Source organism: Peromyscus maniculatus, chromosome 1 (assembly GCF_049852395.1).
Source record: "Peromyscus maniculatus bairdii isolate BWxNUB_F1_BW_parent chromosome 1, HU_Pman_BW_mat_3.1, whole genome shotgun sequence".
In the NCBI taxonomy this organism is placed as follows: Eukaryota; Metazoa; Chordata; class Mammalia; order Rodentia; family Cricetidae; genus Peromyscus; species Peromyscus maniculatus.
In genome coordinates, this window is record NC_134852.1 from 67,561,868 (window position 1) to 67,581,231 (window position 19,364).

General features: G+C 41.9%; 1 protein-coding gene across 2 annotated transcripts in view; it reads left to right on the forward strand.

Moving 5' to 3' along the window:
* Positions 1-6,171: 6,171 nt before the first annotated feature.
* The window catches only part of Gabrb3 (gamma-aminobutyric acid type A receptor subunit beta3), a 241,550-nt gene continuing 228,357 nt past the window's right edge, over positions 6,172-19,364 (forward strand). The window contains exons 1-3 of one of the 2 annotated variants that reach the window (XM_006995698.4): positions 6,172-6,283; positions 7,128-7,219; positions 7,416-7,483. In XM_006995698.4, coding sequence (XP_006995760.1) covers positions 6,204-6,283; positions 7,128-7,219; positions 7,416-7,483 — 240 coding nt within the window. In that variant the 5' untranslated portion in view covers positions 6,172-6,203. Of the gene's footprint in view, positions 6,284-6,803; positions 7,003-7,127; positions 7,220-7,415; positions 7,484-19,364 lie in introns of those variants that run through there. The other variant, XM_006995697.4, reaches the window with a different exon arrangement.

Below are 19,364 nucleotides of genomic sequence, written 5' to 3' on the forward strand. Positions count from 1 at the left end.
AGCAAAGAGCAGTTGGATAAGCAGTAGTAGGGATTGAGCTTCTAAGAGTAGGATGCTCATTAGGAAGATCCTCAAATAAAAATGGAAGAGGTATAAAGCCAGCAGTTCCTCAAGTAGCAAGAAAAAAACCCGAGGAATACACAAAAAAGCAGGCAGCAAAACTCACTCAAATGTGTGTAACTCCTCAATTACTAATTTCAAAGCTATAGAAATGGGTAGATGAGCAATTAAAAAGTTTCATTTGGAACAATAATCAGTAGCTTCAAAGATTATACAAACAAGTGACATTCATAAGAAAATTGATGGGAAATTCAGCAACAAGCATGAGAAATTCAGCAAGGGAATTTATATTTGAAAAAGAAAAAAATAGAAATGTTGGAAGTAGAGATATAAAGTCAAATAAAAACACAGTGAAGCACATTGCCATTCACAAGACCAAGCAAAAGAAAGATGATCCAGGATAGAACACAAAATTAAAAACATGCTACATTCTAATAGCAATAAAGAAAAAATGAGCATGATTACAACTTTCAAGAAAACAATGATATGATCAAGTGACAGGTCATAAGAATTCTTGGGGGTAACCAGGGTGTGGTAGAGTACTGTTATGTTCTCAGCTCCTTGGATGGCTGAGGTAGCAGGATATCAAGTTTGTGGTCATCCTAGGCTACATAGTAGAACACCATCTCAAAAAAAATGTGGACTAGAATAGATAGCTGAGATTAAGTAGTAGAGTCTCAAAAAACCTAGTCAACAGTATTATGCCAGAATATGCTCCAAATCTATGGAAATAAATGGACTTCCATAACACCTAAAGAGGCATTTAGAACCCTAAATAGACATGACCAGAGAAGAACCATTTTGTGACACATCATAGTCAAGAAGACAAAAATATATCATATACAACAGGGGAACAGTATTATAAACTGTAAGAGAAAAATCCCACCCCACTTATTAAATAAACATATCAGAATACTTGAGGCTGGAGAGATGGCTGAGAGGCTAAGAGCTCATATTACTCTTGAAGAAAACCTAAGTTTGGTCCCCAGCACCCATATCAGGCAGCTTCCAATATGTACATCAGGTAGATCATAAATTCCTATATCCAGATCCAAGGTGATCCAATATCTTTGGCTTCCCCAGGTGACTGCACTCACATGCACATACCCCAACCCCTCTCATATAGTTACAAAATCATAGAAAGAAATGTTTAAAAATCCTATCAGATCTCCTAAAAAAAACTTAAAGCCAGGGAAACAAGTGCTAGAAAAAAAATTTAATGGCTCAGAGCATAAACCACTCTTATGGAGGACCAGAGTTTGAATCTTGGTACCCACATAGTGTGGCTCACAATCACCCAAACTCTAGCTCCAGGGGATCTGAGTATTTTGGCTTCCATGAGCACATATCCATACAACAGACACATACACAACATATAATTAAAAATTTAATTTAAAATTTTAAATTTAATTTTAAATTTAAATAACTGTTTTAAACACAAGAAAACATATATCTTAAGGCCTGAAAATAGGAGGTAACATTCAACCAAAAGTGCTACATTCAGTAAAATTATCTTTCAAATTTGACAGAGAGATAGGGCAGTTCAAGAGCAAACTAAAGCAATGCATAACCACGAAGGCAACACCGCACAAGATATTTAAGGGAATCGTGAAAAGAATGTCAAGTCAGGGAAGCAGCAAAGAATAAATTTCTTGGGAGTAACAGATAAACCAAAGAAAATGAAGAAAGAATTCATCATGTCCAACACAATAAACCAGCAAAACTTTCATAGAGATGAAAAAGAGAAAAAAATAATCCAATCAGTGAGAAAATTGCGGGAATCAGCAAAGCTCTCATTAACCTCAAATTTAAATGGCCTTCACTCTACAATTTAAAGACACAGATACAGATGATTACATTTAAAAGATGAGATCCAACTATCTTTTGTCCCTAAGAAAATACCTCAATTGGCAAGACCCAGGTTGAAAATCAAAGGATGGAAGAGAATTTATGAAGCAAATAGATGTCTGAATAAGCTCGTATAACAGTTACAACCTGACAAAGTCATTTCAAATCAGAGTAATCAGAAGTAGGAAAGAAGGCCACCTCATATTCACAAAGACAAGAATTCATGAAGAAGATTAACAATTGAAATACATTGAATCTTAGGCCCCTGATATTATATAAACAAATAATAATGGACATAAAATAACAGGTAGATCCTAATAGTAGGCTATTTTAATACTCCACTCTTATCAATAAATTGGTTAGACAGACTAAAAACCAATAAAGTTCAGAATAAGTCTGCATCGGAGATTAAATGGATTTAACAGATATTTATCTAACAGCCAAGGAATATGCATCCTCTTGGCAGCTCGTCGAACTTTCTCTAAAATAGTTGTCATTTCAGGCAAAACAAAGCAAATCTCACCAAATGCAAAACAATAGAAACAATTCCTTGTTTAGTTAGTTCCACTATAGATAGTTCTACTATCAGATCATAGTAAAATAAGAGTATAGATTTATAGCAGGAGAAATGCAGAAAAAACAGAAACGTATGAAAATTGAATATTATACTCTGGGATACTAAGTGCTATTGGAGAAACTGGAGGAAAGCAAAAGAATGGATCAAAAATAGAATTAGAATGGGATGAAAATGAAAACAGCTCTCACGACCTTTAGGACACAACCAAGGCAGTTAGTAGAGGAATATTTCTCACTCTGAGTGCTCACATAAAATAGACAGCTCTCAAATACATTACTTAATGATATGCATCAAGGTCTTAGATAAACAAGAACAAGCCAGACAGAAAAGGCAGTTAATACAAATAATGGAGTTCACTGCAGAAATGAATGAACTGGAGACTGAAAGAACAATACCACAGGTAATCCCAACAAAGTACCTGTTCCTTGAATACATAAACATATAGATAAACCGTTAACTAAACTGAGAGAGATAAGACTCCAATTAATGAAACTGTAGTGAAAGAGGGGTATTATAGCTGATGCTAATGAAATCCACAGAATTAGTAAGAAAAACTATGAAAATTTTGCCATGATCTACATAGCTTTAAGACTGATCTGACTGGGTGGCAGGGAATGAAGAAATAAGTGATGAACATGCAGAAAATCTGGGATTGGGTGAGATGCTCACTCTGCTAGAGATGCACCAGCAGACCGGGAAACTCAGCAAGTTTATCAGATACAGCTAGAGGAGTAGTTGGGTTAGCTAATCTAGGTGGATAGGGGCTCTCTACAGGGGAACAGTCTCTGGCTTTGATCATGGGGGTGGGGGTGGAGGGTGGGGGTGGGAGGAGGAAATTCTGGTGGATGTTTTCTGTTCACACTGTCAATGTCCATACTGGAACCAAGGGAAGGCCTTGTCATTCTCCTGGGCCTGATCTAAGGGAGGCCTTGCCATTCCCAAGAGTCTGGTCTAGGGAAGGCCTTGCCATTCCCATGAGCCTGAAGCATGAGGCATTGGTGTCTTTGACATGGTCATGCTCATGTCATGAATGCTCCTTTACTAGGTCCCCACAAAACTTGTACTGAAAAAAAAAATCTAGAAAACCCCAACACTCCACCTGAAGATTTAGATAACAAGGAATCCTAGCCTGCTTAAGGCTGCCTAGCTGTGAACAAAATGCCATTTGCCTCCTTTTTTTTATGTCATGACCATTTACCCACTATGGACTGCTAAAGTCCTTTTATCTTGCTGTCAAAGCCATAGGATGACAAAATTAAACTCACTATTTTGTGCAATTAGTGCATAATAATAATAAAAAACAGTATTTTTTTTTTATCATGAATGACTGTTGTTCCAGCCCAGAAACAAGAAAAATGAGCTATAGAGCAAGGAAATGATTTGTTAATACAGCAGAGGTAGAATTAATTTGGTATCCTTACTTTCAGTTTGTGCTCTTCCAAGCCTCCTAGAGTCCTCTGTGTGCAGTCTGATGCTCCCCATTTCATTTCCTATAAAAACAACACTTAGAAAAATGACCAGTCCTCTTGGTATACAGGCTCTATGGTACTAAATAAGGCTGCTCTTCCTCCTGATATGGCCAACACATCACCACCAGTTAATCAAGGTGTAAAATTTTTGGTTTTAGTAACTCCAGCAAGAGAGAAAGGCAAGGTGTGTGGTGCTCAGTGTTCATCCAGCTTTTGGGCATTCCTACTAAAAAGTAGGCTGAGGACAGCTGGAAGTGACTGAAATGTCCAAGAGGATGAGCACATTATTGCGTCCTACAACTGGGTTGCAGTGGTTATGTGAGCATATTCTTTAAAAATTTTCTTTCCTGTTTTAAGGTGATTGTATTTTAAATGATATTTTTAATGACTTACCAGGTGGTTCCAGGCTTAGCCTGGATTCCCCAGAAAACATATCCTGAGGCAAAATTTAAGTGACATTTCTATATTAAGGTGTGGAGCAGCAATTAAAACAGGAGTGAAAGGAAAGGATATTGAGACTTTGAAAGAGAGAACAGGAAAATTTGCCAGCAAACAGGCCATGGCTGAGCTTGGGGAGCAGAGAGGTCTGGCTCATAGGGTCAGCTTTAAGAGGCTGACCCACGCTTCTTAAGAGGCAAGAAGAAGTGTGTATACACTACCCTCTTCTCTCTCTTGGCCAAAGGTCCATTCTATAACCTCTGACTTGCTGGAGTTTCAGATTTGGAGCAGGATGTATTTTTATCCTCTCTCCTCATCAGCTGAGGAGATGGACAAGATATATAATGAAATGAAACTGAGGGATTGCTCCCATATAAGGTTGATCAGAACTGTCACTGAAGTACGTGCTGGAGGAACAGCTGGTGAGTAATAAGGCCAAGAACTCCAGAGAGAGATGGAAGCAGAGATCTAAGGTGGGGCACAGCTGACTTGTAATGTGTTTCTGGCAATCTTAGGACACACAGGCCAGTAAGTAGGGAGGAAGACAGGTCTGTTACGCTGTTGACTTATTCATATGTTCTTTTGATCATCACATTTTTCATAGCAGTGATTCCCAGCAGGATATATCACTGAAGTTAGTGCATGCAAACAGGAGACACTGGGTAGTCATAAATATGTGTCATGGTGAAGGTGTCACTTTGCAGATAATTCTATTGCACACTAACAGGACACAGAATACAAAGCACTTGTGAATAGACTTTTCCAGAAAATAATTAGGGAGCTATATTTATCTCTGAACCTTCCAGGTAATGCAGTCACATCCACAGTTCTAAAAATAAAACTGCTGATTTTTAGAAAAGCAAAGATATTTAAAATTAATGCACAGAAACATGCCAGCTTAAGAATAAAAGTCTAGATTTAGATATTTACTGACATAAATCATGGTAATAGAAAAGAAAAGATATGGAAAGAAAAAACTGAGCCAATACTGGCAAGTAGTTGTATTATTAAGCACTCATCACAGCCTGAAAGCCTGAACCAGTCTACAGAAACTAGAAACAGACTTGATCTGTGGGTCTCCTGTAACCATCTTCCTCAATGTTAGAAGCCCAGGTACAGGGAAACTTGAATTGAAAATTATCATTCACTATAGAAAAACAGGCAACCTGTGGCCACAGGTGAGTAGGCACCCCTTGAGTGTACTGTAGTGATACATAGGATGGGGAGGGCGCCAGTGGGTGTATTCTAGTGATGTACAGGTGGAATGGGCACCAGCGGGTGTACAGTGGTTACACAATCGGGGTGTGCACCAGCTCTTGTTTTTGACCAATTATTCAATCAGTTTTCTAATGACCGCCAAAGGATGGTGGCTAGCCACACGGAAAACAAAGATCTTTACCTTAAAATACGTGTGGATGTTTCTGGTGTGCACCAGAAAAGACACGTTACTTCCCATCACTGGAATGAGAGGCCAGGGTCTCTTAAGTCTGGCTTGGATACCAGTTTATCGACAAGATTTCTCTTTACAGTTAATTATGAATGCATCTCTGTGAGCAGGAAAGATTCAGCACTCACATGGTTGTGCAGGAGACACGGGGAGAGGCACAGCTCAAGGAGCCTGTTTCACATAGTCATATTTGATAGATTATCGAGCCGCCATGCAAGGGGCTGGAAGATGGGTCAGGCGGGAAAGCCCGGGGGTGGGAGTAGGGGCGGAGGGAGGCGGGGATCCCCACGTCGCCGTTGGTTCCTAGCTCAGTGACGGTGGAGTGGAGCAGATCCCACTCAGGTTAGGCTAGAGGAGCAACGCCATGTGCTCCGGGCTCCAGGCCCTGCTGCTGTCAGTCTGGCTTTCCTGGACCCTGGGGATCCGAGGATCTGAGCCCAGCAGGTGAGGATGGGGCTTCCTCACAGCCCTGCAGCATGGCTCCTGACCAGGCAGCGCGCCCAGGCTCTGTGCAGCGCTCCCTGGGTCTCGGGCAGAGCAGGGCGGGGTTGGAGGTGGAGGGTGGGATACCGCTAGGGATGCGGAGCATTTCCCACGCCTCTGCTGCCCTCCGGTTGCATCTCAGGGTCCCATCCCATCCATCCCTTGTCCCGCTGCAGGGAGCTCAGAGGACCTGTCTCTGTGGCCCATCCCCCGCCTTGCCAGGCGCCACGCAGTCGTGGCCCTCGCCCGCAGTGACCAGCGCGGATCTGCGGCCGCACGCCAGCCCCTCCCCGCGAGTCCCGAGCGGCCGCTACCGTGCCTGGAGAGGGTGTCCAGAGCCCCGCCGCGACCGCGGACACATAGGGGGCGGGTGCTGTTCTTGGCCGGCTCCGCCCCCGCCTCCGCCCGCCCAGCGCTCCCGCGCCAGGGCTCCTCCCTCCCGTCCCGCTCCTCCTCCTGCTTTCCTCCTCCCCCTCCCCCTCCGCCTCCTCCGCTCCGGGCCAGCGCGGCGGCGGTGGTGGCAGCAGCAGTAGCAGCCCCGGCTGCGGGTCGCGACGGCGGCGGGGCGCCCCCTCCCCCGTGCCGGGGCGCGGCGAAGGGATGTGGGGCTTTGCGGGAGGAAGGCTTTTCGGCATCTTCTCGGCCCCGGTGCTGGTGGCGGTGGTTTGCTGCGCCCAGAGGTAGGGTCGCTGGTGGGTTGACGGGAAGCGGGCCGGGCGCGGGCTGGCGCGCTGTGTGCGCGCCGGGCGCTGGCGGGTGAGCGGCTGCCTGACCCTGTTCTTTCTGCCCTGTGCCCCTCCTTCAGCGTAAACGACCCCGGGAACATGTCCTTTGTGAAGGAGACGGTCGACAAGCTGTTGAAAGGCTACGACATTCGTCTGAGACCCGACTTCGGGGGTAAGTGGGATGCGCGCGGCCGCTGCGGGAAGCGCGATCCACCGTGTTGGCGGTCTGGGTGGAGAGGGAGGCGGGGGCGGCCTCCGGGGGGCTGTAGCGGGGTGGGTGGGTGGTCCTTTGCGAGCCCCCCATTCTCAGAGCCACCCGTCCCCCCTGCTGGAGCCTGGCTGATCACGGTGTGCTGCGCTTCCCGCAGGTCCCCCAGTCTGCGTGGGGATGAACATCGACATCGCCAGCATCGACATGGTTTCTGAAGTCAACATGGTGAGTGCCTGAGCTTCCCCAAGCTGTCCCCGGCCCTACCCGGCCGCCTGGGCCCATATATGTCTCCCGTGCTGGTCTGGAGGCCTGAACCGGCCTGGGCTTCCTGGTCTGCAGGGGAAGCCGCGCGCTCTGGCGCCGGGCTCTTGCCTGCCCCGCTCCCTGCACTCTCGTGGGCGCCGGGCCTGTCGCGGGGTCCTAGGCTGGCCCAGAGTCCCGGTCCTCAGCGCCACCCGAAGCATACAGCATCTCAGGAGGGCTGTCACCTGGTCGCGAGGCTTCCTGAGCGCCTTCTCCCCTCCCTTAGCAACAGGCGCTGAGGACTGTGAAGGGAGACTGGGTGTGGGGGCGGCTTGCATCCCTAGGTGAAAGGTGCTTAGGATTTCCTTTGTTGTCATTTGGAAAGATCTGCTGACCGCAGGAGAGAAGATCAAGTGGCTGTAGTCTGTGTCTAGAGGCTTCTCGGGTGGGTTTCCCAGTTCTCAGCCGCTGTTCTGAGGCCCGGTTTCCGTCTCCGGGCGCTGTCCTAGGTGCTGACAGAGCCCTGCCCTGCGCTTTTGGGGGAGGACTCCTTGCCAGGACTCTGGAAGGTTTGGCATTCCAGTGTCAGGGTTTATGCCTATGCTACAGATCAAATATTCTGACCTGTGGAAAGAGGAGATCAGTATCCCCAGGTGCGGAGACGGTCCCCCCAGCCCCCGTTAATGCGCCAAGAAATAAGAAGCTAAGTGATGTTGTGAATTTAAGAAACATGTTTGTTGATTTTTCTGTTCAGTGGCACTGTAGAAATCCAAAGAATAGGTGTTTGGAAATAATACTTTTTGGAAGCTATCATTTGGCAACTTTTCTTCTGAACATTACGATGTTGAGAATATGAGTAGGTATGTTTTCCTTATTAACGTGGTGTACATTGGAATCACATGGGCAAACTTGCTTTCAATTCATACTGTCTAGTGCCTCATTCCAAGGAGTTCTGACAGGTCTGGGCTACAGTGGAGTCTTGGGGTATTCTCACTCAAGAATAGTGCTTCAAATTTAAAACAGGTGTTTTGTGGGCAGCATTTTAAGAAACTTTATATCAAATTATAGAGATATAGTTTGTACAAATGAATGAGGACAATTTTCTGTAATATTGTATACGATATATGTTTAAACATATGCTATTTAGGGGTTTATAGGAAAATATCTTACCAAATTTATTTCTATAATCTTCAAAAAATTGTAATTATGACATGAGAGGCTGGACTTCTAAGTCAGGAACATAGTGCACACCTACCTAACATTCACCAAGACTGTACTTTGATCAACAGTACTGGTCTTCAGTGCCATAAAAAAGAAATAGAAATAACAGTGTTTTTTTGGTTGTTGTTGTTAGTTTTATTTTGTTTTCTGCCCCTTTCACTCAAAGTATAGCACTCAGGACATCTTTATATCCAGGTAGTGCAATATAAAACACAGAAACACAGGAAGAACATGACTTTAGTGCACACTGAAAATAAGCATTATGCATATTGCACTTATTTCTATCTTTACAATATACTTTTGTTCAGAAGCTATGTTTTATGGCCTTATGGTGACAAGTTAATATATTCAAGATCACTGTCTGAAAACTTTCATGTGTGAATTTCAAGATATTGAGAAACTAATTATGTGAGTGTTTAGTGTGTCACTATGTCAAACATCATTATATTGGTTGTCAGATGGAAGCAAGATGTGTTGACTGGTGCTTTAAGAATGTTACACAGAGTTAAAATGATCAGAAGAATGAGGGGAGGGTGGTAATGCACACCACTGTACATTTTATGACTTCCTTATCTAGGTGTTGTGATGTTGTGCTGACAGCTGATACACTTAACAATGTCACTTATTTGTCTTAGTTCATGGTCTCAGATAAATTGAAGGTCTAGACTAAAATTTAGAGCAGTTTTGAAGTGTATAAGAATAACTGTACACAGCATAGCCATAGTAAATTCTTTCATGCCTCCTCATTTTGCATTCTCATGGGAGTACTTTTTCTGGCTTTGGAGACATAACTTTATTTTGAACATAAATTAGGCCTCAGTAGCATTGGGGACCAAAGCTCCTTGGATAGATATGATTGTCAGCCATGTGAAGTGCCTTCTTCCTCCCAGAAGCAGATTAGCCAACACTGTACTGTAGAACACACATGTACGTAAGAGTTATGACATGCGCCCTATTATAAAAGAACCTCATATGCAGCAATGGTTATTACTTTTGGGGTCACCCTTGGCAGGAAACAACAAAGAACATGTGAATTTAAGGCTTGAGACATTATACAGTCATTTCTTTTAAGTAATTCATTCAGTTAAGGGCTTACTTGATCACTGCACAAAACCAAGTAGTGTAAATTACGAATGAAGAAATCATTGCCAAGTAATAAGTAGTCTAGCTTTAAGAGTGTTGTAACTATTGGGAGTAACAATGACTCTCACAAAATCTAGGACATGATAAGCCCCACTAGAGTAGATGACTGGCATGCAGGGTAAAGAGGTGCAGAAAGAGAGGAGAAAGGTAGGTGGAAAGAGATGTTTTGGAGGTGGAACGCTTCGTGAAAGACTGTAGAATTAAACTGGACGTGGGCATGGATTCTGGCTGGTATCAGCAGTAGAGAATGATCTGGATCAGGGAAAAAATGGCAAAGGTAAAAATGTCTGAATGAGCAGGATCAGAGTTTTGCATATAATCAGAGACAATAACTCAAAGCAGACGGAGACGGAAACTCAAAGCAGAAGACACTCAAGTTGTCTAGGCCCTTCTGCATGATACCAGAGATTTCACAAGGTAATTAGTGGAAGTTTGTAAACTGACAAGATTTGAGATATGCTTTAAAGAAAATATTTCATAACAATTTAAATTCATACAGAGAACAAAATGGTAAGGAGTAAGGATGGCAGATAAATGATTATAAAAATTCACGTGTTTGTTGTAAATTTTCCTGAAGATCCTACCAACATAAATACATATGCACAAACATATGTACGCACACAACTACATGCAAACATATCCACTTATATACAGAAGTACATGTACATACACATAAACAATATACACAGTCATATGCACACATACAAATATATACACACAAGCATTTGTTTCCAGTGTAAGGAGTCAGATTTAGGGCTGTGTGCCTGCTAGGCATGCACTATAACAATGAGCTGCCTCTGCAGCTTCGTAGACATGGTTCTAAGATCATACATTTAATGAAATAAGAAGGTTCACAATACTTTGAATTATATTGTTTAGAAACACATATATTGCTTGGTGGGAGAGATGAAAATATGCATGTTTGTGAGTTTATGAGTTTTGAGGGCCATTGCTGCACAGTGACAATACTGTGCCTTTCTCCTTAAAAAACTGTAAAGCGCTGTCTACCTGCAGGAAGATGTGCAGACGATGCTCCCACGGAGCCTCTGGTCTCAGAAAAACAAATACACAAATTATGTATATGACTGTGTCATCTGATCACTCCTTTTGGTGTTTTCTACAATAATTAGGAATAGAAATGGGTGCTTTAATACACAGAATTGGTTTTTCCCATAGCTTGGTGTGTGGATACTGGAGATGCTCTACTTTTATTATTATTATTTTTTTGTCTTCTAGTTTTTCTTTTCTTCAACTTTTTATTTGGCTTCTCTGACAGTGATCAGTCAGCATCAATTTCTTTGCTATAACTTGTTTTGTTTCTCTTAGCACCTGCTTTAAAGTTTCAAATATCTTGAAAACTATACATAGTAATGTAATGATTGAGATTCAGTATGTAGATTTCTGAGAGACTATATATGTGTGAGAATATTATCTACCTAAGATTATTATGTTTGTGTTGTGATTTTGGTGTTTAACAGTGGTCTTTGTGTAAGAATCATATTGATGAGATAGATGGACAGATGAATAAATATAGGAAGTACAAGGAACTGCTGAGAAATAGAACAAATAATTGGGAGTATTTAAGTGAGATTTTTGTTGACTGAAGCGGGTATTGATTTGTTAGTTCATAGTGTAAACTACACATCTTATTTCTTCAGTATAAAGTACTGGGGACAAAAGGTAGGATCTGAATTCTAGCAATTCTAGTACTACTTCTACAATTTGACTTGCACTTCATTATTCCATCAAAATTAACTCAATTCTAAAGAACATGTAGCTACAAGATCTTTTTATTTTTCTCATTTCATGCACATATGCACCATCATCCCTGTGTCTCACCCTCACCCCTGTTAGGCAGCATCCATAGGCACAGTCTTAGTTGGGGGCCCCATTGCTGTGATAAACACAGTGACCAAAATCAAATTAAGGAGGAAAAGGCTTATTCCATCTTACATCCCCTCGGTCACACTCTGTTCCTGAAGGAGTTGAGGTCAGGTATTCAAGACAGGAGCCTGGAGGCAGGAGCTGATACAGAAGCTACAGAGGAACGCCGCTTACTGGCTTGCTCTTTATAGCTTACTCAGCCTTCTTTCTTAGAGAACTGGAACCACCGACAGAGGAGTTGTGGCCGCACCCCCACACACATACACAGTGAGTTGGATCGTCCCCTATCAGCCACAACTCAAAAACAGGCACCACAGGCTTGCATACAAGCCAGTCCCATGGAGGCCTTTTCTTGATGAAGATTCGTTCTCCCCAGTTGAACCTAGATTTAGTCAAGTTGACAAAAACAAACAAACTAACAAACAAAAACTAGTAAGCAAGGTTATTATTTTCGTGAGTCTAGCTTTCTTATGTTAATGTGTCATGTGTTGCTTTTTCTCCTTACAAATCCACTTGTATATATCTAGGTGTAAAAACAGTATAGTGCGGAAGAACACAGTTGGAGCACATTTAAGAAGCCTTTTGGAGCCTCTTTACCTTTTAAATAGACACATTCTTATTTGTGTACAAAGCAACATAGGGTAGTAGAGCTCCAGTGGTGCAAAGGGTTAACTTGAGGTACTTATTAAAAACAACATAAGGACATACACTAATGTTCACACACAATGTTCACATATTCACACATGTCCATATACAAGTGTTCACACATTGTGTTCACACATGCTCATGCTCATATGCACATTTCCATGTAACCTATACTATTAATTCATTTTTCTTGACTTTTTTCCCACATGAGAGAAGGAAGAGCAGAAATACTCTGGCTAGAATAGGCTAGGATCAAGGGTTTGAGGAATTGTCTGACACCTGCTCTCTGACTTCAGAGTTGCTTTGCTGTTGATGATTACTGATGGAGCACCTAGGTCAAACTTGCACTCTGCTGGTTTGCAAGCAGGAGGCTAAATCCTCAAATCCTTATGGTACTTAGAAAGAATCTAGGCCTAGCAAGCTATGGTTCCACTTCCAAATCTGTGAACTCTGGTCTCAGGTGACTCACTGATCCCATGTCTTAAGTGCACAGATGGATGCCAACATTCTATCATGGAGGACTCCACAAAGAAAACTTTAGTCAAGACACTGCAGCCCATATCAAAAAGGTGTCTGTCCCCTCTTCCTCCACTACAGATATGAGCCACATTCAGGGCTGTATAAGAATTGCTTGTAGCAGTTCAAAGATAGGGAATGTGTTAGTGCTTTCAGTTCAGAGGAAAGCTGGGGAATGACTCAGCCAGGGGAAGAGTGTTTTGCTGACCCAGTTGGGGGCTGGAAAACTGCTTACCAGGAAGGCCCTCTCAGGAATGTCCACAGAGTGTGTCAGTGTTTGGTTCCAGGTTGCTGCACATAGAAGTATGGGTGTTCATTGAGGACATTAGTTTTCGCTGCTGGTATGTTTCATGCCTAAGTCATGAGCGTACATCAATGACAGGCACTTATAAGAAAGCATAAATGAACTTAGGAAATAGATTACAGCAGTCCCTTACATAACACACTTTATGAAGAGAGGCTTGTGTTTAATATTAGAATGAATGGTATAGGGAGCCCTAGGCAAATGCTTTTTGTCTTTCCCTCTAGGGAGGTTGTAAAGCTTGTGTTGTTAGATCTTTTAAAAAATGGATCTTACCCTCATTTTCCTGTTGTGAATGGCTTCCTCCGTGAGCCTGCTCAGGGAGCTTATGGTGCCTTGCATGTAAATATTTAGTTTTAATCGATGCACGTTTAAAGAACAATTACATCTGGCAGGAAATTTACTGGAATTTAGTTTGTTGACAATCATGACCAGCTTCTGTCTTCAGGTTCCAAAAGCAAACTCTTTGCTTGTGTTTCCGTCGATGACTGGAAATGAAAGCAGTCAGAAAAGTGGCTGCTGCTGTTTGCTCTCCTTGTCAAATCTTGTGATTGTTTAATGAAGAATGTTTCTCTCATAGACATTAAAAGAGAGGGTACTTCCTTCACTTAAATGCATACAGAAACTAAAGAAACACAGGTTTCGGGGCATGAGGATACATGACTCTGGGAAAGAAAGGCTTAAGTCAGATTGTAGACTTTGTGATTTCACATGTCAAGAGATTTGGATCTGGTACTTGACTTACCACAATCTGTGATCTGTGACAGCATAGTAGCAGAGCCTCTCTTTTTGGTCACATGGGTCTGTGTTTTATAATGTGCAATGATCACTGTATTTTGAGGAGTAAATGAAGTACATGGGACAGCTGAAATCTTTTGAAGTGTAAAAGTGTTACATCACTATGTAGGTTTATTTTTTATTCATTTTCTTTTTCTTTTTACATTCTGCAAGCATTGAAGATCATATTGATCTTCAAACATGGTAATCAGCTTGACAAAAGTATTAAAGATGCAGATGAAGAAGTGTGCTCAGGGGACACTTGCACAAATGTGTTGTGCAACAAGGCTGGGCCAGGTCCTGCTTCAGTGGCTTTTCCAGCTCACCTTACTAGAGAGTGGCACCCATGCTCTGTGTTGGAGTCAGTAGAGGTGTCACCCTAAGCTAGGCTTTTCCCTTCCACTTTTTAAAGAAACCATGTTCTTTCTTTCTGACATTACAATTGTCGACTTTATTTGGTTGTTTCACTTTGTCTGTCTCCCTTGTTGGTTCTCCCATAATCATGCTCTGTGAGGCAGTGCTGTGTCTGTGAGGAGTGATTGCCTATTGCCTGACACTTGAGAAGTGCCTATGACATATATGCTGGAAAAAATTATATGAATGAAAGCAAACAGATGAATGTATAGAAAGTGCATGAATAGGTATGAACATTTCCAAGAAGATATTTTTATAGCTTGAAATTTGGGATCATGTGAAGAGTCTTCTAGACAAATATGCATGAAATTATTTTTTAACTTCAGGAGACATAATTCAGTCAGAATGTATATAATTGTACTCACTATAATGCCATAAGCTGCAAATAAAATCTTCTGTAGCTGCTACCTCTGTCACTGGGGAGCTTTTATGCTGATTTCAAAGCAGAAGAAGAGTAAAAGCTTACACTCGCCCCATAGAATTCAGCCTGTGTCAGGGTTGGTATGGGTAATTTTAAACCAATCATTGTGTTTTGACACAGAATTTTTGTCTCTACTTGGAAAGCACATGAGCCTTTCCACGCAGTCCAGGAGTTGAGGTTGCGCTTTTTATAGAGACTCCTTGGGCCATGCTTTTCCTCCCCCAGCAGTGCTATCCAGAGATGTGGTAGTTTTCAGTTGCTTGCTAATTTTTTTAGGGCAGTGTACTTTAGGACCATTTATGAAAGCCATTAAGAAAATTATCTGTCTTCAAAATTTGGAAGAAAGGACAAAAAGACAGGTCCTATCTCTTGGTGATTTGCTGTGCCACTGATTCAAACCAGAGTCCAGCTTTGCTTTCTGGGGCTGGGGTGTAGATTTGCCTTATTTGTAAGTTTATAGAAGACTGCATCAGGATGTAGAATCCATCACTAAGCGCTAGCCGTTATATCTCTGCATTTTCCCACAAAGCTCAAACATCACACAACAACATTTAAAACAAAATGTCAGCATTAGTGATTCTCATATTCAGATGAATAAGAATAAAATTAAGATGTGAACAAAACTGCACTCATTTAAAAGCCCTAATTTGTGCTTCTTTATTCATTTTGAAAAAGGATATAGATTCCATCTTCACATATTTTACCCCATATCTACGTTTAACTCAAAAATAAATTTTAACATGTTGTTCATAGGATTAACAAATACTGAAATTAACAAATGCTTTCTACATAGTTGTGAAATATAAATTATGTATAATATATAATATAATGCATATATTATATAATTATATAATATATATTACCTACTGTCGTTTTTGCTGTAAATACAAAATAAAGTAAATTTTCTCCTGCTGTGAATCAGAGGCTATACATTTTGCAAAGATTTTACATAAAAGGAGTTCATTTGTTGTAGACAATGGTTAGGGGTGATATTTCTATACACAAAAAAATAAGTATTTATCTTCACTGGTCAGTTTAAAAAACAAACAAAAGAGGATTTCTCTTCACAGTAACAGACTGTCATGAGGAAGGGACAGTTGTTAATTTTAAGCCTATATATTTTCTTGAAAGTGCTAGAGAAACAACTTGCATGTTAGCAAACATGAATGAATTGAACAATGCAAGGCTCAAAGGACTCTGGTACAACCTCACATTATTATTGCTGTAGTGGATGTGCTGGTGATAGTGAACAGGCTGCCAGCCAAACTAATGGAAACTTATGAACTGTGGACCAATAGATGTGGAGCCCCTATGGTACTGGAATAGGCCCTCTGGACAGGCAAGACAGTTGTTTAGCTTGAACTGTTTAGGGGGCCCCCAGGCAGTGGAATCAGGACTCATCCCTGGTGCATGAGTGGGTTTTTGGAGCCCAGTGCCTATGGTGGGATACCTTGTGCAGCCTTGGTACAGGGAGAAGGGGCTTGGACCTGCCTCAACTGAATGTACCAGGCTCTGCTGTCTCCCCACGAGAGACCTTGCCTTGGAGGAGGTGGGAATGAGGGGTGGGTTGAGTGGAAGGCTGTGGGGCGGGAGGAGGGAGGAGAGGGGGATCTGTGGTTGGTATGTAAAGTGAATAGAACATTTAATGAAAGAAAAAAAAAAGAACACAGGCTGCATTACATGGAAGGCAAATACTCTATGCTGAGCTTCAACTCTAGCCCAACAAGCTAGTTTAGAGAACAAAATCTGACTCATTGTGCCTGCTGGCTTGGCGTGTTTTCTGGAGAGCACAGAGCCCTGGGGATACTTTACTGGAGCTGAACAGGGGGACAGGCAGACTCCAATCCTCCATCCCACACAAAAGTCCCTTTCTATCTTTGAATATGTTTCATTTCATACCTAGGCATTCTGACATTTATATTTTTTTTCAGTGAGACCTTGTAGTACATACTCTGGTTTGCCTGCACCCCCCAAATGCAGGTGCTTAGGAGCTTAGTAACCAATGCAACAGTGTTGAAATGTGATCACGTTTAAGAAGTGATCAATATTAATGCCATTGTACTGGTATGAGTTCCTGATAAAAGGGTGAACTTGACCCCTTCTGTCCTCTGTGGAATGACACAGCAAGAAGTCCTGTGCAGGTGACTTCACCTCTTAGACTTCCTAGCCTCCTCCAGCTGGAGGAAACAACCACATTTTCTTTATAACTCACCAAGGCTTAGATGTTCTGTCATGGACTAAGACTCCATAATAAAATTATAATTCATGTTATATTTGCATAACACAAGGTTCTATCTGGATAAAACCTTCTAGCAATATTAAAGAGCTCCAGAAGAGAGTAATTAAAAAAAAAACTACCTCCATAGGGTGACCAATTTTGTGTGGTTCTTTAAGTTGTGTCTACATGTTAATGAATAGTCAGTGGCAGAAGCTCAGAGCACAGATATGCTTCTAGACTGTTCCAGAAACCACAGTACTGCCATCAGAGGGAAGTATCACTTGTGTTAGCCAGGAAGTCCCTTGGAGTACTTGTGTATGGCTTAGGAGTTACCAAATCCTTGTGTGAGTGGGTGAGTAAATCAAAGTAGATCCAGAAATGTAGTGAGTCAAACATTTTAACTATGATGTTTTTTTGGTTTGGGGCACTTAGAAACACAGAAAACGTAGCTTAAAACAGATTGAGGAGCCTGTGGAGTGGGCTCACTGGGTGGGAGCACTTTATCTGTAAGCCTGAGGACCTCAGTGAGTTCTGAGCATGCAAGGGTACAGTTTGGCACAGCTGCACATGCCTGTATGCCACTGCACATGCCTGTAAGCCACTGCACATGCCTGTAACCTGGTGCTGAGTGGTGGAAAAAGGTGAATCCCGAGAGCTCACTGGCAGCCAAACTAGCTGAAACAGCAACCTTTCAGCTCATTGAAAGGCTCTGTCGTAGGGCAACAAGACCAGTAACAGAAGATACCCACCTAATGACATCTGTCTGGCATCTGCTTGTACACACATATGCTCTTGTAGTCACACTCACATGCAAGCACCATGCCATATAACACACACACACACACACACACACACACACACACACACACACACACACATACACACACACTCACACACACACATACACACACATACTCATAAGAAAGAAGAAAAATTTGTGATTGGGGAATGGCTCCACCAGTAAGGTATTGGTTATGCAAACACAAGGCTGAATTTGCACCCTGTAAAAGCATTCCTGTAAAAGCCAGACATGATTGTGTACATCTGTAACTCTAGAACTGGTGAAGGCAGTAGGGATAGGGGAAAGGTATTGGAGACAGGAAGATCCATGTCCATTGATCCCTGGCTCAATGGACTGTGAGCCTAGCTAATTGATGAGCTTTTAGTTCAATAAGAAGCTCTGTCTCAGAAGCTAAAGTCTGGAGAAATAGAAAAATATGTCACTCTCTGACTCTGACATGTGTGTATATGCATACACTTAACACACACACTCACACACACTCACACACACTCACTCACTCTCAGAGTTCTTGTTTTAGAAAGACAGTGCTTATCTGCCTGCGTACTATCTGTCTGTCTGTCTGTCTGTCTATTTATCTATCATCTATCCTCATCTATCCATCCATCCTCTATCTACCTATCCATCATCTGTCTATCTATCTATCTATCTATCTATCATCTGTCCTCATCTATTTATCTATCCTCTATCTATCCATCATCTGTCTGTCCATCCATCTGTCCACCCATCCATCCATCCATCCATCCATGTATCATCTATCCTTATCTATCTATCCTTATCTATCTATCTATCTATCTATCTATCTATCTATCTATCTATCTATCATCTATCTATCCATTATCTGTCCATCTCTCCACCCATCCATCTATCTAGCCATCCATCCATCTTCTATCTATCTATCTATCTATCTATCTATCTATCTATCTATCTATCACCTATACATCATCTGTCTGTCTGTCTGTCCTTCTGTCTGTCCGTCCATCCATCTATCCATCAATCAATCCATTCCATTATCTGTCTGTTCATCTATCTATCTATCTATCTATCTATCTATCTATCTATCTATCTATCCATCTATCCTCTATCTATCTTTCTATCCATTATCTGTCCAACTGTCTGCCCATCCATCCATCCATCCATCCATCCATCCATCCATCCATCTATCATCTATCCTTATCATCTATCTATCTATCTATCTATCTACCTATCTATCCTCTATCTATCCATCATCTGTTTGTCTGTCTGTCCGTCTACCTATCTGTCTATCCATCCATCCATCTATCATCTATCTATCTATCTATCTATCTATCTATCTATCTATCTATCTATGCATCCATCCATCCTCTATCCATCACCTGTCTGTCTGTCTGCCTGTCCATTCTTCCATCTATCTATCTATCTATCTATCTATCTATCTATCTATCTATCTATCTATCCATGCATCCATCCATCCTCTATTTATCCATCACCTGTCTGTCTGTCTGCCTGCCCATTCTTCCATCCATCATCTATCTATCTATCTAT